A 19391-nucleotide genomic window follows, 5' to 3' on the forward strand; every position below is an offset into this window, starting at 1 on the left:
ATAAATTTTGATCTTAAAGCAATTATAATTAAAAATATGAAAATTTTAAGATTTTTTAATTGGATAGAAGTACCTTAAGAACTTAAAACTTATAAATGATTTAACTATATACATTATGCCTATGTTTTTTGAAGTTTTTCTCTGTAGTGTTTAAATAAAGTCCATGATAAATTTTCATCAAAATTCACTCCTTAAAAAGTCTTAAAACTCCTTAAATGGATATTTGATTTTTGATGTTAATTTTTTAATTAGAAAATTGGCTCAAATAAAAGATATTTCTTTTTTTAGTTTCGTTGGTGGAAAAAAAAGGAAATTTAGTTTGTTAAATATTGAGAGAGTTTGTTGCATATAAACCATTCGTTTACGTTATTTAAATACTCATTTACTATTTTAAAAAAAGGTATTTTAAAAAAGTAATAAATGTTCAGGCCCGGATAAAGTTAGCGTAAATCCAGTGGACGTGCGTCGTCCGTGGGATACCCAGATATCAACAACGTATGCTAATTGGGAATATATGAAAATTAGTCATACATAATTGAACCATCCTGATTTCATAAATTTATTTCATACTTTCAATCAGTCACTTAAATCGGGTAAAATTCAGGATAGCTTATATGAGGTGGCTCATATAAATAAAACTTAAATAGAAGAAACTGCAGCGTACATAAACATTTTATTGTTTTTTTGATGATTTTAGAAATTCCAAAATTTCATAAAAAAAAAACTATAAATAAATATTTAAAGTAAACTTCAACAAAATCAGAGGTAAAGAGAGCAAAATTGAAAAAGATACAACGCTTGTTGTTTAATACGAAAAATTCGCTGTTTCTTGATCAATTTTGGTTGAAATTCAATAGTTTTTTGTTTATAGCTTTATTAATAAAAGAATGAAAAAATAATAAAAATCAACAACAGGACACAATTCTTAAAAAAATCACAAATTTATTCATAAAAAAACAACCGGTGTAGTGTTATAAAACACAAAACTATTCTTAGTTGATCATTTTAGTACATCTGAAATCATTATTATAAAGGAGCATACACTGAAATCATTGTTATGAAAGAGCATACACTGAAATTATTACTATAAAAGAACATACACTTTAATCATTATTATAAAGAAACATACACTGAAATCATTATTATAAAGGAACATACACTGAAATCGTTATTATAAAGGAACTTACACTGAAATCATTATTATAAAGGAACTTACACTGAAATCATTATTACAAAGGAATTTACACTGAAATCATTATTATAAAGGAACATACACTGAAATCGTTATTATAAAGGAACTTACACTGAAACCATTATTATAAAGGAACATACACTGAAATCATTATTATAAAGGAACACACACTGAAATCATTATTATAAAGGAAAATTTCAGTTGAAAAATCTATTCTTAATTCCGAGAGTTTTGAAGGATTTGAAGTTGAAGCAAAGAATAAAATTAAAAAGTTATGAAAACAATGAACAAAGTTTTTTGATAAATAGAAGTTATTAGCAAAAAAATGAACCTGACTAATAAAAAAGTTTAAGTATGGTAATATTAGTAAATATTTCATAAAAAATGTATATATTTTCTGAAAAAACGATAAATTTAAAAAAATCTCATTTTTTTAAAAAAAATGAGTATTTTTTCTATATTAACTACTTTAAAGGTTGTAATAGTCATTTCATTTATAATATATTCATAGGTGATTAAGTTGACTCTTTTGAACCCAACTGCACTTTTACCAACTACATATATTGATTCACAACAATATAAAAATTGTGTATAATAATTTTACGTTTATAAATTTCATATAAAATAAGATTTACATAATAAAACTAAATAAAAATATAAATAAATATAAATAAGATAACTGTTGATTGATAAGCTGTTGATTGTATTTTTAAACAAGAGTTTGCAATACAACAAAAGTTAACTATACGTTTCAAAGTTTCTATATTTTAAACATGCGAATTTGGATGAATAAGACTCTAATTTCCGTGAATTTAAAATCATACATGCATATAAATGTTTGTAATAAATTTAAATAAATAAAAAATTGACATGTATAAATAAAACAAAATAAACAAGGTTTTTTTTTAAATAACTAATTTCAAATTTACTTATATGTATCTTTAAGTTTTAAATTTACTAACAGTGCTAAAGATTAATTTTTGATGAACTTTTTAGAATAAATTTTAACAATTTGTTTCCCTTGTTGGTTTTCTTTTTATGTACCCTAAACCTCTGCCTAAAATACTTCCTTTAACTTTTAAAGATGTTTTATGAATACAATGATTAAAACAACAGGAGAATAACTCTCTTCTGTATTCACTTCCCATATAAAGCATCACAAATGGATTAGTTACAACTTGCAAGTAAAAAAGAGATATAAACAAACTCCAAATTTTCTGATTATGATCCCATTGAGGTATAATATTTAGTCCGTCTGCAAAGTAATACGCTTGAAGAGGTAACGTTGTGGTTCCAAAAAATATATACATTGTCCATAGGATACGATCTAAACGTTTTGAGCTGCGTTGTCTACAAACATAAATTTCCTTAGACATATGGTTTTTAAGACTTGTCATATTACTAGAAATAGTTCGGTGAATTCTATAGTATGAGAAACCTGTTAGTGTCATAGGAATAATGTACGTTACTACAAACACAATAACTGTGTAAACTACTTTACCATGACCTTTAAAAACCAAAGTACAACTTTTTTTATGATCAAGTATAAAGTTAGCAAACACTCCCATTAACCCAACGGAAATAATTAGGAAGGCTACCAACCAAATTAATACGATTATTAAAACAATGTAGCGGAGACTAACAAGCTGCTTATTTGTTCGACTTGAAACAATTAGATGTCGAGCTATGCTAAGTGAAGTATGTGTTAATACGCAAACTCCAGCAAAATGTTCTAAAATTGGCATAACTATCTTGCATTCTAACTCTCTAGGTTTCCAGTATTTAAGTGTATGTGCCATAGTAAAGGGTATCACTATTACAGAAATTGCTAAGTCAGCCAGTGCTAAGTTAAACACAAAATAGTTTGTTATGTTATGCATATTTTTCCTTTTTGCGATCAATACGAGAATAAATATATTTCCTACTACACCCCCAACTATAATAAAAGTGTTAACTCCAACTTCAAAAAATGTTGAGATAGGACTGTTCTCAGTCATTCCTCGTTTCTTGTTATTTCAAATTGCAAAATTTTTATTCATATATATGTAATCTAAATAATTATTTAATAAACATTATGTAAAAAATTTAAAATTTTTTTGCTGTTACAATGACTATATTACCATAAACATTATTTATATTGTTTATTTTAGTCAAATTTCGATTAATTGTGTTTGACATACTTTGATGTCTAACACTTTCTGAACCTATTTATAAAATCTGTTAAAAAGATTTACTTACAAAGACATATGTTACATAAATAAACAACAAAGATATATGTTACAATTGATAATAATTTATTGTGCATTTTAAAATGATTTGAAGGTATTTGTAATATTTTATATTATTAATAATAAGAAAATTTTTCCTAAATCTTTTAAATATACACTTTATGTAAAAATTAAAAAATCTGAAAATTTTATATACACAAACTAATTTAAACAAGAAAAAAACCTGTCGTCTTGGCGCAATAAGTTCAAATAATCCATTCATATTTTATAAAGTAATCCGCTTTTCACGATCTTTATAAAATAAAATACAATATTTAGTAATATAAAATAATATGTAAAATATTAAAACGATGTAATAAATTTAAGTAAGAAATTTTTGTTATAATTATTATTTTATTTTTTTTATATTTAATTTAAAGATTTAATTATACTATATAGTTTCTGGTTTAAGAATGTTAAGCGTTTTGAATGAAGAAAATAAAACTATAGAGCTGATGACGTCAGACACCGGGGTGCACATGCTCCTAATTTTTTCTCAAAGACTTCGTTTTTTTTTTTTTTTTTTGAAAAAAAATTTCTAGGTATAGAGAACCTTCTTTTTAGAAATTGACAATATTGCGCCTCCCACTTCAAACACCGCGTCATTTTGTTGTTATTTTAAGATCTATTTTAAAATTGAATTCTAGTTTACATAATACCAAAACTAGAATTCATTTAAAAAAAATAAATTTAAAAAAGATCTTATAAAAAGCAACAAGAAAAATGTTTAATGTATTCTTTAAAAAATTTCAAACTTAAAATAAATTTTTTTTTTTTTTAAATTACAAGTAAACAACGCAGTTTTTAAGATGGATGACGATGGATAAGATAACTAAGTAACGACACCTAAAGTTTTTTTAACGCTACTCAAACAATTTAAACCAATTTTGACATGCTTGCATACACATCACATGCCCATTTCAAAAAAATAATTTTTCTTACATTTTTGAACCTTGAATGTGGGTCAAGCATTAAATTTATAATATTTAAACTTTGAAATTAGAAGGTCAAAATAGGTAAACCATTTTAACAATATATGTTTTTTGTTTCATTTCACTTTTTTCACATATTTTACTTTTAAACTTTAATTATTATTACATTTTATTAAAATAGAAATGTAATTTTAAACGCGTTGCACTCGTTTTGCGCAACACGGTCAAATTCCAGTCATATATCAAATGCATGATTATTTATTACAAAAATAATTTAAAGCATAAAACCGTTTATAAAAGAATTCACTTAAAAATTTGCACATCAATTGTCAGTTGAAGGTATTGATTACATGCAGCACAATAACTTAAACCTTCAATTGTAAAGATAATATAATCTTATTATTTTTCGAAAAAAAATAATATAAACAACGAGCGCGTCTAATGTTTAGTTTAATTTTAATTAGCATGATATTTGAGCAAGATTTAATTTTTTATATATCGGATAAAGATGAAAGTTTGAGAAATAGCCTTTTTTTTTAATTTAAAACCATATAACGCATTGTTTATAAATTAATCCTTTCTCAAACGTAAGTTATTTTGCAAAAACGATTTGTTACGCTCAGAGAATACAATTAGATGAAAAATGTTCATGGATAAAAGATGACAAGCGAAACGATAAATTATGTTATTTGCGAACGGATTCGCAATCTTATATGAAATAGAACAAAATAAATATTAATAAAACAAATTTTTTCAAAAAAATATTTTCGAAAAACTCTTATAAATATTTATTTTGTTCTATTTTATATACGATTATCAAGTTTTCTAAACAAGTTTTTCAAAAAAAAAAAAAAAAAAGTAATATTCCTCATATGGCTGCTATTCATACGGAGTGATAAAAAATGATGTGATTTTTAACTTTATAAGATGTATTTTTTTTAATTCACTTTATTGTGCATTTTTTACATTTCTTTGTTTATTAAAATAGATTGATAGTGAAAAGTTAATGAATCGCCAAATATTCTTTAATTTTTGACACACTTTTTTTTCATCACTCTTTTTTTATATTTTTTTAATGCACTGCTTTTTTTTTTTTTCTTTTTTTTTCTTTTATTACAAAATAATAAATATTTACAATTTTTTAATAACATTAACTAAGGTTTTACAATTTTTCACAAATATATACATTTTCTGTATTGTAATTTTTATTACATAATTTTTATATTTTTAATTTTTTTTTTGTTTTTTGATTTTATATTTTTTTGTGTTTTTTGGTTTTATATTTTTTTGTTTTTTATTTTTTTTCCGTTGTGCGGAAAGAAATCGAGAGTTTAGATTAAGTTAAAAAAAGGAGAAATTTTAAAATAGGTTAAGGAAAGGTTCATAAGGTAATAAGAATGATTTATATGCAAAAAAATAAAAAAAGAAATACAGGGCTTTTACATAAACATTACGTTACGAACACTATAGATAAAAAAAATTATGTGTTAAAATAATATTTCATAAAATAAGGGTTTTAATTAAAAAAAAAAGCATAACAGATAAGCTTAATAAAATTTTTGATGCCGTAATATTTTTGTTGACATATTTATTGACATAAACTTTTCATACCTAAAAACATTAACTTTTATATTTACCTTTTCTCTTTGCCTTCAAAATGCTTGATTCCAATTTACTTTTTAAATAGTTTATCTTTTGTCTAAACCTTGGACTAAACTTGTTTTCTTAAATTACTTTTTATTTTCAAAATATTATTTCAAAACTTAATATAGTTGCGTCGTTCATAGTTGCAGTGCATACTTCAAAACTTAATATAGTTGTGTCGTTCATAGTTGCAGTGCATACTTCAAAACTTAATATAGTTACGTCGTTCATAGTTGCAGTGCAACTATAAACGACGCAACTATATTAAGCAACTACAAAAGGCTTAACTAAATGTCATTTTTTTTGCCCAATGTACAGGTTTCGTAGTATAGAATTATATGAACTTTTTTCACAAAATCAATAAGCACCATCGGTCAAATTTACTAGCTGTTCCTCTTTCAAGTCAAATATATCTTTGATCATATCTGTGTTATTGAATAGCCAATCTTTTTGTGATCGTGATTTTGCTCCTAAATTTTTGATGACAATATTTCTGAACTGTCAACCAACATGTGAAAGCAAAATAACAAGCAATTGAATTTTGATCAAGACCAGTCCTTAACCAAAAGAGATATTCTGCAAGAGTTTGTTTTTTCAAACGATTGAATAAGTTTTTTATTGTTTTTAATTCACTTACCAAATATAGTTCCTCTTATTTTGAAAACAATGCTTAGTTGTTGCGTTATTTATATCACTAAATTTTGCAAATATAGAGACTGTTTTTGAATTACTAGATCAAAAACTTTTAAATTAATCTTGTATCATTGTTTTATTTATGTTTACAGAGTCTTTAACAACCGATATATTTATCTAAATATTTATCTTTAAAAAAAGTAATAATACTGACATCACCGACTATTAATTGCTATAAATATGTTTGTTTTAATAGAAACATCGATTATCCTTTTTTTGTAAAAGACTCACATTTAAAAATAAAACAGATACGATGTGAACTTGCAATTCTATCAATTTCAATGTTGGTCATATTTTCTATAATAGATTGATCGCAATAATCTCTGTCATTGTCGTCATCAACATATTCATACTCTTCAGAATCTTTATCAGTACTCCTAGAATTAAAATCTTCAGTATTGTTAGAAATAAGACTTTTATTTCTATGATTTATAACAAGCAAAAGAACGTTTTTATTCAAAGATTTTAAATTCTTGCAACAAATTATCTGATCCTGTATAAGATATAATCTATCGCCTTTAAAATGATCAACAACTTTAATTATCATATTTAATTTCATTTTTAAAATCAACAACGTTTTTTGAACCTATACTTTCACCGCTCGTTTGACAAACACAACAATATCTATTTCTTAGATTATTTGATATCATTTTGTAATATTATGATCTTTTTTTTTCATATTTAGTAATGTAAAAAGAAAACAATATTTAATTATGTAACAGAGCTTTAGTTTTTGATTATTAATTTATTAATTTATTATTTTTACAAAAATAATATGTCAAATTAACATATTTGCAGTACTTTTTTCAATTCTTTATTGAAAAAAACTCAAATTCAATTTTTTTCAAGTTTTTAAAAAAAATTTTATATTTTTCAAATTTTTGAAAAAAACTCAAATTCAAAAAAAATATTCAATTTATCCTTTAAAACCAGAGCTTTTCCTGACCAAATGAAATTAGCAAGAGTAGTCCCTATTTATAAGAATGGCGATGACTCTTTAGCATCCAACTATAGGCCTAATCAATTCTTTCTTGCTTTTCAAAACTTCTTGAACGTACCATGCATAATAGATTATATAACTATCTTGAAATGAATAATATTCTGTATAGCAAACAGTTTGGTTTTCGCAAGAGCCATTCAACATATCATGCAATAATTGAATTAATCAATAAAATTTTGAATGGTTTTGAAAATCTACTTAACTTCAAGCATTCTATATTTTACTCTTTTTGCCGATGATACGAATATTTTCTTTACTCACTCAAATATAAAAACAATATTTTCTACAGTTAATCACGAGCTACAAAATTTAAATGAGTGGTTCAAAGCTAATAAACTTTCCTAAAACATCCTCAAAACCAAATATGTTTTATTTCACAAACCATCTAATTCTGTTAACTTACCACTTCAACTTATGAAGCTTATGATCAACAACATTAATATAGAAAGAGACCATTCCATAAAAAATCCTGGGAATAATTTTTCAAGAAATTTTTAGTTGGAAGAATCATATTTTGCACACCGAAAACAAAATCTTTTAGTCAATTAGCATCATGCATAAAATAAAACACCTTCTAAATAAAGCTTGCTTAAAAAATATATATTATTCGTTCATTTACAGTTATATCAACTATTGCAATATCGTATTCTATTTAATATTATTTATATCATAGTATAAGTAGCATAAAGTGCGGGTTCTGAGCCAAAAAAAAAGTGCATTTTCAAAAAAAGTTTAGCTTAGAAAGTATAGTATTATTTCAACCATAATTTTTCAATAATAGAATAGTCAATAATAAAAAAAATTATACTAGTAGTATAATTTTGGCGAACTTTGTACAAATGAACAAACTCAAGGTGGATCATAAACATTAAGCGTAATAGTAAAATTGTCCTTTTAAAGCATAAAAACTTCCAGATTGTCCAATTTGTTCATCCCCAGAGTTTAATGTAACCACTAATCTTCTTCCTTTTTTTTACAGACTTATGAGTTTTTACAGAGTTATGAGTCAACCCATGAGTTGAACGTACCAGGGTACCCATACCATTTTACTAATTATTTGTTTTTGAGTTTACGAACAACTTTTTCAATCCTAAACATTTTTTGATCAGTTTTTTGCATTTCCTGTTCATAAAAAGTACCTTGTATTTCTTCACCATTATCTTTAGTTATTTTATACATTGGCGGATCTGTGAACTAAATCTGTGACACAGTAAAAACCTCTTCAGTCCATCTCGGTGTGTATCCTTTTTCAAACGTTACCTTCTTTTTAGTTATCCTAACTTTATCACTAATTAAAAACTTTAGTTTAACGGGCTCTGATCGCATCTTTCCATTTAGATTCAACCAAACAATATTCTCATTCTTTTTATTGCTAGTTGCAACTGGTGTCGTTTTAATTGAAGAATGCTTTTTGTTGTCATATTTATTTACCCTTTCATCTAAAACGTCAATATATTTTCTAGTAGAATTAGCTGAAAAGTACTTAAGCATTTTCTCTTTTATTGTCCTATTCCAACGTTCAACTACACAACTTTTTTCTTCATTTTCAGTTGAATATAACTGAACACCAAAAGTTTAAACATGCTTATTATAAAATTCTAAGCTTTTTTCAACCCATATTTTATTAAACCTTTCTTTAAGGGTTTTATTTTAATGCACCAGCAACATCAACTCCAGTTTAACTCTTCAATGGAACAATCCATACTTTGAAAAAACATCTATCACCATTAATAAGTATTTTATACCGTCATTGAATTTGGAAAAGGATTGCATTTCGGCTTAATCAGCAACCGATATTTCATTAATTCCATTTACAATAACTTTTCTTTTTCTGAAATATTTTACAACTGGTCAATGAAGTTCGTTTGCAAGTTTGTCCGTCCATTTTAATTCTTTATCCTTGTCTTTTTTACAGATCGTTGGTAGTTTTTTTCAACACCCAACCCAAACTTTGCTTTAGTTGATATAATAGGTTTGATAATTCCTTGTTCAATTATTTCACGTTCTGCTGGATTTTTTATAGCATCCATTTCTTCGAGCATAATTTTATTAGCTTCATTTCATTTTGCTGTATCTGTAAAGTATTTATAAGCAAGATCATGATCGTAAGCTGCATTATCAACTCTATCCACAGGCTTGCTCCATTTTTTATATGCATCAGTAGAAGTTAATCGTTCATCTAAATTAGTACCAGGACCTGCAAAGTTCATACCAGGTAAATGCATTTCGCCTAGGAACTTTAACCATGGTAGTTTTATTTTACTTGTTGCTGAATTAATTGAACTAACTAAATCACCTCCTGTTTTTGCTGATAAGAATTTAGTTTTTTTTTTTCTACAAATAGCGCATGTTCCACGTAGCATATTTCTTTTGTTTTTACTCGCGACGCTGTGCGGGTTTAGTGTATTTGTCTTGTTTTTACATTTAACAGTTTTTTTACATTTAAGTTTTTTTATATAGAGTAAATAAAAAAATGGATAATATAGATTTATCATGGAATGTAAATAACAATAAAAGAATTAATAATAAGTTATTACCTAAAAGTATAAGAGGAATTATTGTTGGAAAGTCAGGTTGCAGAAAAACTACTTTATTATTGAATTTACTTTTAAGACCTGGTTGGTTAGACTATAATAATTTACAAGTTTTTTAATAATCTTTTTTTCAATCAGAATACAAAATATTAAAAAGATCTTTTGAAAAAAATTACAAAAAGAAGTTATTCTTGAACTATTTAAGTTACAAGATAAAATAGAAAAATTAAATGCGAACCCTGAGTTTATAATTAAAGACATTTCAAAAAATTTAAATGAGAAAACAGATATGGAGTGTAAGTTTTATGAAACAGCTGAGGATGTACCAGATCCTGAAGATCTTGATATTCATAAGAATTATTTGATGAAATTTGATGATTTACAATTAACAAAGCAAAATAAGTGTGAAAAATACTATATAAGAGGAAGGCATAGTAATGTAGATTGTTTCTATCTTGCGCAAAATTATTTTATGTTATCTAGACAAACTGTAGGAGAAAATACAAATTTTATTTGCTTATTTCCACAAGATTCAAAGAATTTAAATCATATTTATAAAGATCATGTTTCAAGTGATATGAAAAAAGAAGAGTTTATAAGATTTTGTAAGGTTGCCTGGTCAGAGCTTCATGGATTTGTTATTATAGATCTATCTTCTAAAAGAAATTATGGAAAATATAGAAGTGAATTAGATAATTTTTGTATGAATTATGAATTTTGAAATATTATCTTGTATATAAAAAAACAAAAATTTTTCTTGAATATATAAAAAAACAAAATGTCTTTTTATATACTATCAAGTGGAAGTAGCAATAAAAACTATGTTTGCTCCTAATATTCAACTTAGACAAAATAAAGAATATGAAAATGGCTTTAGTTAGTTTAGAGACATATTAAAGTTTTCCTAATATTGGTTCTTCAAACAACAATTTTAGATATAGCACAGATAGTGGAGCAACTTGGCATGAAACAAACATTCTAGAAGGATGTCATGAGATTACTGATATAAATGAATATATTCAATTAATTATGTCAGAAAACTACCGTATAAGCGCAGGAGTTGCAGGTATTAAACTTGAAGGAAATAATAATACATTAAGATCAGTTTTAAATATTGAATCTGGTTATAAAGTTGATTTTACAACTTCAAATTCAGTTAGAACTGTTTTTGATTTTAACAGTGGAGTATATTTATTAGGTTACCATGAATCAACTAATATAGTAAACATATTAAGAGTTAATAGTATGCGTGTTGCAAGTGATATAATAGTATCATCATATATAAATGGAGGAACAAAAAACGTTATATATTCATTTTTCCCAACCGTAGGTCCTGGATTTAAAATTGTTCAAGAGCCGTTAATCTTAATTTATTTACCAGTAACACTAAAAAAAAATTCAAAAATGGATACTAAATTGTTTGATCAAAATGGAAATCCTTTGAATTTACGAGGAGAAGAATTATCTATTATGAGAAAAAAAAAATTTTTATAATATAAAACGAGTAAATATACTAATATTAAAGTAAATGTTTTGCAGTGGCAATTAGAAAAACTGGTTATGGAACTAATATCAAATTATCACATTCAAATCTTAATGGTGAGCATGTATTAGCTGTAACAAATACAGAATTGAATAGAATTACAAGAGCATATAAAAAAAGGTTATAATAATTAATTTAATTGTTATAATAATTAATTTAAGTAAAGCATAACTAGCTCACAGTTCTCAAATAGAGTGAGGATTTATTGGCGCACTTTTTCCTTTACTTGGTACAGCTGAAAGATTTTTATTATCAAGCGTTGCTCCAACGCTTGCAACAGGACCATCAACAGGACCATCAACAGGAATTTTATCAACCATAGCTGGATCAGCTATGGTTGATAAAATTTCTGGAAAAGGTATTGTGTACTTAAAAAAGAATGGACAAGGAGTTGAAATGACAACTGCAGGATCTAGTTTATATTTGAGACCATGGAGTAAAGGAGGTTCTGTAGGTGATGGAATATACTTACGTAGTGTGAATGGATATACATCAGCAAGCTCTGGTTTATTATTAGGACCAAATTCACCATTTGCTAATATTCCGTTTTTGAATATGATTTTCTGATTTTTTTTTTAAATCTTTTTTCACATATATAAAATGTCAAGAAATAATCTGCCGATGCTTAAATTTATTAACAAATATAATAGAGTTGAACTTCCTAAAATACTTTTGAAGCCTCACAAAGATTTAGAACACCCTTCAGTATTGATAAATGAGAATAGATATGAAGTATTTGCACAACATGATATTAAAATAAAATCTTTATCACATCAAAATATTCTTTTATAGTTTGGTGTATCAATTAATAAAGCTGTTGCGTTAGTTTCACTAAAACAAGAACTTAAATTTAAAATGTTAAGTTTACAAGATACTGTTATATCAGAGTCTGTTGCTGATATTGTAGTAAATGTTGTTAATAATTTTGTTTCTGATGTATTAGATAAAAAAGGAGATTTATTGTAAATATTTTTTTTCCCCTTATTAAAAATGGAATATAATTGTAATAAAATATACTCAACTCTTACAGGTGCACCTTATGAAAATCAGTCACCTGTTGAAAACCAAGCTCATGTATATCGTCTACAAAAATTAATGAGATTCAAAAAGAAATAGAGCGTGAAAGGGAAAAGAGAACTACGTTAAGTAAAAAGTATCATTGAGCTGTGAAAATAATTTCAGCAGTTGATAATGTATTACTTGCAAGTACTATGGCACTTGGAACTATTAAAATTGGTTTTTTGACAACAATAATTGCAGCACCTGTAGTTATTGTATGTGAGGAATAGCATTAGGAGCAGGTGTGTTATTAATAATAGGTAGACAAATTAATAAAAAACTAAATTTAAAAGCAGAAAAGCATGAAAACTTGCAGATTCAAAACTAAATACAATGAGTGGTTGTATTTCTAAAGCTTTAGTAGATGGACATATAAATGACAATGAATATGAATTAATACTTGGTGAACTTGAAAAATTTCAAGTAATGCTTGAACAAATTAGAACAAAAATAAAAACTGAAATCGATGAACAAACTAAGTAATCATTAACTAAACAAGGAAGAGGTGAGGCAATTAATATACTCCAAAGTAGATTTAGTAAAAATGTAAACGTAAAAACACAAAATAATTTATTAAAATAAAACGTAAAAATACGAAAGATTTGAATTCCATGAATATGAGCCAGTGGCTCGTTCAAATCTTAATAGTGCTGGAGAAATAAGAATCAACGTTGAGCAACAAGATTTTTTCACACTTCCATCTAAGGTTTTTCTCTTGTTTGAAAGAAGACTTAAAGCTGATAGGACAGCTTATGCTAATGCAATGTCACTTACAAATAATGGTTTTATGCATTTATTAAGTCAAATAACATACCAATTATCAAACCAAGAAGTAGAAGCTGTTTATCATCCAGTTCAAGCAACTACAATGTTAGGAATACTTAAATACCCAAACAACTTTCAATTAGCACAAGGATTAAGTCAATGTGGTATAAAGGCTCTGCAACAACAGCAGCGCTTGTTGATAACTCAGAGTTTGCAGTAAGACAAGCATACATAATTCAGAAACCAAATACAAAGGGAACATTTCCATTTTGTATATCTTTAAAGCATATTTTTGGATTCTGTGATGATTACGACAAAGTTATTTATGGATTTAATAATACACTAACTCTTGTAAGAAAAAGTGATGATGATGCAATTTTTAGACTTGCTGCTGCAGTTGCAGGAAAAATTAATCTTGATAAAATATCATTATTTATAACACATGTGATCCCAGCAGATGCAGAAAGGATTAATCTTTATAAAACTATTGAATCAAAAGTGACAACTCCAGTAAATTTTCGCGCGCGGCAGTGTGATACTATATCAGTTCCACATTCTACTACATTTTCTTGGAGATTCAGCGTAAAGACATCTCCTGAAAAATCAAGATACATTTTTGTTGGATTTCAAACAAATATAGATGGAAGCCAAGATCTTAATCCTTCAATACTTGATCATTGTGACTTGAAAAATATATACATTATGCTAAATTAGGAAAGATATCCTGCAATTGATTATAATTTATCATTCCCAAACCAGCAATTTTCAAGAGCTTATAGAGATGCATTTGTGTTTAGTAAAAAACTTTATGGAATGAATAAATTGATCACATAAAGCAATATAACTCCTTCTGACTGTAAAGATTTATACCCACTTACGATTTTTGATGTTAGTAAATAATCAGAAAGATTAAAATCATTAGTAGTAGATATACAAATTAAAGCAACTTTTAATGCAGCTGTTTTAGCAAATACTGAAGCATTTGCCGTTGTAATATCTGATAGATTGTTACAATTTCAATCAGACGGAAATAAAATGAGTATTGTATAGTAAGTTTTTGTTGAAAATTAGTTAAATTTTTTTTCTTTATATAATAAAATGAATATAAAATATAAAAATTCTTTTTTTTACATTGGTGATGATTGCTTAGGGGTCGTCCATAAAGTACGTACACCAAAAATTTTGAAATTTGACTCCCCCCCTCCCCCTGTTGCCATGCGTAGTTTTATGTCCCCACCCACCCCCCACCCCTTAAAAAGTACGTACGTTTCTCAAATACCCCCCCCCCCCATCCTCAACTTTTTTTTCTCAATAAAAAAGTTTATTTAAAAGAAAAAAGGTGGAGGTACCTTAGATACTTAATACGACCCCAAAGCCCTTTGTTTGCGCATTTTTAAAATGTCTTTAAGTATATATGCAAATAATTATTTAAATAATTTTAAACTACCCCATTATGGGGTATGTGTTTGGCCGAAAGGTTAATGCGGTGGAAATAGTTGGCGGGGGCCCAGGTTCGATTCCCGGAGTAATCCAATTAAACATTTTTTTTGTTTTAATAACGAATCAAATATAAATAAACTATACTTAAGGCGGACGTTTTTTTCAGGCACCCCTCTTTAGTAAGTTAAAAACGAGTCTTACGCAAGATCAGTAATATTGAAAACAAAGGGTAAAACCCAGTGCCGAAGGTAGGCTACCTATAACTCTTAACTGGAGAGGGAGGGGAAACAGCAAATTTCGTGCCCTTTTATAATTTAAGAAGCTTTTTATTTTAGCAAAACCTAGCGGTCAAATTTGGAAGATTTTGAGACGCTAATGACACGTTTTTTTGCGACCCATCAACCAGGCCCTGCTAAAACCTGTTTTTTGTCGACTCAAAAAATAGGCCTTACTCAGGGCCAGTATACAAGGGGTGGCATGTGTGTATGGGCCCCCGCAGAATTTTTTGATGTTTCTGATAGAGCACTTTCACACATCGTGCAAACTCCAAATTTAAGTTTGTTTATATGCCAAAGGAGGTGGCCTTGCAAAAAATTACGATGGCGGAGGCCTAGGATCAAAAAGCCCTAAAACGTTTGCCTCCCGCCTTCCTTGCCCAAACGTGAGGGAAATATGGAGCAAAATTTTCAACTTTACCATCTAAAACTTAATTTAAATTTATCGACAGATTTTAATTTTTGTAGAAAAATATTGTAAATTACAAAAGTTATGACCATGCAAAATTTAAACCTCTCTCATTTTGGGGGTCGTAAATTTGCATGGTCATAACTTTTGTAATTTAAAATATTTTTCTACAAAAATTAAAATGTGTCAATAAATTTAAATTTAGTTTTAGATAGTAAAGTTGAAAATTTTACTACATTAGTGCCCTCACGTATGGGCAGGGGAGGGTAACAAGGGCGGGGAAAAATTAATTTTTTTTCAATACCAATTAATTGATTGAAAATATTTTTTAAACCAATTAATTGATTGGGTCAGAATTGCAATTAATTGATAAATTTTGCCATTAATATTATTTACCGAGATTATATTATGTAATTTACTTGTACTTTTATGTAATTTTTAGTTTAGCACTGTTTTTAACCATAAAAAGTTAAAGATAGAATGACGCATAAGCAATAATACGCATGTATAAATATTTCGAGCTGTATGCGCGTATAAGGTTAAGGATAGATTGACGCATAACCAATAATACGCATGTATACGCATGTTCATTTCAATTGTGCTATTAATTATGTTTATATGAGCACATAAAGTAAAAAAAGGATTTTTATAAATCTCGCTAACAATGAATACAAAAGAAATAATCAACATTTACTTCAAGAAAGATGAAGCTAATGACATCAATTGGACCTGTAAGTGCTGAAAAAAACTATGCCAGAAAACTGGGACAGGATGGACCAATTTTTTTAATCATGTTAAAAGTATGCATCCAGAATATATTGAATATAATACTTCTTCAACTTCAACACAACAGCCGATTACACAGTTTAGTGGTTTTACTCATATTCCAGGACCAATAATAGCAAAGAGTGCCGACAATATGTATTCATGGATGGAATGGGTGACTTGTGGCCTTAAACCATTTTCATTTGTAGAAAACTCTCTCACGCAAAAATACTCTAAATTAGAAAATATTTCCATAAAAACCATGAAAAAGTACATAAATTTGCTGACTAAAAAGGTTGAAGTAGAAATTGCTAACATAGTTACAGAAAATTTCGCTATTATTTTTGATGGTAATATTTTGATGGTCAAAGGGAAGTACGCGCTATGTGGCATTGTTTGTATCATATCCTAATAATGCCAGTGAAAATGAGTACAGTACTACATTAATTGCCTTTTTACCTATAGGAAACGAAACAGAGTTTATAGCAAAAGCCCACTTTGAATATTTATCATGGGTTCTTCAAAATATTCTTTGCAAAAATTTGACTAACGTAACATCTTTAATAGGTGACAACTGTGAAATAAATAAGGCCCTTGCAAATCTGTACAATACTCCATTAATAGGATGTGCCTCTCACAGGTTCAACTTGGCAATGAAAATATTTTAACTCAAATATAAACATATCATCGACAAGACAAATACTCTTATGGGTAAATTCAAAAATTTAAAGTTAGCCGGTGAACTCCGTTTGTTGACTTCTCTTTGTGCTATTCAAAGAAACACAACACGATGGTCAAGTACTTCAGAAATGATAAAACGATATTTTTGTCTTAACCATTTTTACCCAAGAGAACTTTGATAAAATGCCCGAGCTAATAGATTACATGTTGTCTGCCAGGGAAGAAAATGATCTTCAGTTGCTAAACGAGACCCTGCAAAAATTTAACTCAGTTACCATTGCACTTCAATAAGAATCTATTGAAATTTCAGATGTAAGAGTTTTATTTAATGAAATAATTAGACACGATGTTAATATGGGTACCTATTTATCTTCAAATGCAAATATTATTCATTCTAAAACATTTGAAAGTGCGCTAGTTAAAATATTGGACAACAGAGAGCACGAACTATTTTTAAATAAAAAAGGAAAGTGTAAATAAACTTCTAAAGTAATCTGAGATCACGCCAGTTAGTATTGATCAGGAATTTAGACTTTGGTTCGAAGCTGCTAAAGAAAAGAAAATTAGAAAAAATGTCTTCGGATTCAAGATATGTGAATTGCAAGTTTGTGGTGCCAACGTCAAATATTGCGGATTTTTCAGTGTGGCAGGTTACGCAATTGGCCATTTGAGACATAATATACTTCCATCCAATCTTCAAATGCAAATGTTTTTGTGTGTTAACAAACAATTTTGGGACAGAAAAATGCTCTCAGATATTATGAAAATAACTGATTGTTTTAGTGACTTACTCTTCAAATAAATTAAATAAGTACGTTATTACTTTAAATATGTATATGCAATGATTACATATATATATTTAAAGTAATAACCCAACAATATTAATCTTTAAAGTATGATATTTAATAAAAAATGATAATTTTATGTTCCGTTTTTAACATTTTTAGACATTTTTAAAAACCAATAATTAATTACAATTAATTAGAAAAATTGATTGAATTGTTCAAATATTGCAATTAACTAATTGCACTGAATAATAATTGCAATTAATTAATTGGTAGTATATTTTTAAACAATTAAATTGCAATTAAATTTTCCCTGCCCTTAGAGGGTAAGCGTTTTAGGGCTTTTTGTTCACAGGCCTCCGCCATCCCGATATTTTGCAAGGCCTCCTCATTTGGCATAGGTATAAAAAAATTAAGTTAGGAGTTTGCACGATGTGTGAAAGTGTTCTATCTGGAACATCAAAAAATTCTGAGGACGCCCATACATGTGTGAGCATAGAGGGAAACTATACCCTCTTCTCCATATACCATACATCTTTTTATGTTGGCAAACTAGAAACTTTAGTCAGAATGTAACTTTTCTATTGATTAGCTAGTCAATTGTGATAAATTAGAAAATCGAAGTACGTACTTTTAAATTGAACCCTCCCCCCCTCCCCTTACGCTTTCGTACGCTTTTTGAAGACCTCCCCCCTCCCCCTATGAGCGTACGTACTTTATGGACGACCCCTAAGGATAATGGGTTATTAAAAAAAGAACCTATTATGACTGAAGTGAAAGAAGTAAATGAGAAAAGTTGGAAGACCTAGAAAAAATTGTGAAACACCAGAAAAAATTATAGATCCAAAAATGAAAGATTTGGGGCAATTAGATATAACCCTGTGTCTATTAAATTAACTAACATGGAAACAGGAGAAATTACAATATATCCATCATTATATAGTGCTATTCGCATAACTAAGCATGGATGGAGATATTTTGAATTACGGGATGGAAAAGTTGATAATTATGTTAAAATTGAGATAAAAAAATCTGAAAAAAATCAAGAAGCAATCGCAGAAATCATATAAAATCTTTACATATATAAAAAAAAATCAAGTTGTATTAGAATCAACAGATTTGAATGAATTATATGAAATATCAAAGCTGAGAATTCAAGAAAATTTATCATTATTTCAACAGTTAAGGTCAAGTTGGAGGTTTGTTTCCAGTAAAAAGATGGATATAAATATTATTGAGTATAATCCTATTAAAGCTAAATCATACATACCACTTGATAAAAACTTAGCAAGTAAAAAGGCAATAATTAATATAAAAAATGAAGATAATGAGTGTTTTAAGTGGTGTATTGCAAGAGCATTAAATCCAGTAGATAATCATCCTGAAAGAGTAGATAAGGAACTTAAA

At 27.4% G+C, this 19391-nt stretch overlaps 1 protein-coding gene across 1 annotated transcript; it reads right to left on the reverse strand.

Annotated features, from left to right (window-relative positions):
• Positions 1–1937: 1937 nt before the first annotated feature.
• LOC105846237 (neuropeptide Y receptor type 2) lies at positions 1938–3298 on the reverse strand. Its single transcript, XM_065803055.1, has one exon. The coding sequence runs from the start codon at positions 3187–3189 to the stop codon at positions 2197–2199; it is 993 nt and encodes a 330-aa protein (XP_065659127.1). The 5' UTR covers positions 3190–3298; the 3' UTR covers positions 1938–2196.
• Between the last annotated feature and the right edge of the window lie 16093 nt (positions 3299–19391).

Source organism: Hydra vulgaris, chromosome 08, assembly GCF_038396675.1.
Source record: "Hydra vulgaris chromosome 08, alternate assembly HydraT2T_AEP".
Taxonomy (NCBI): Eukaryota; Metazoa; Cnidaria; class Hydrozoa; order Anthoathecata; family Hydridae; genus Hydra; species Hydra vulgaris.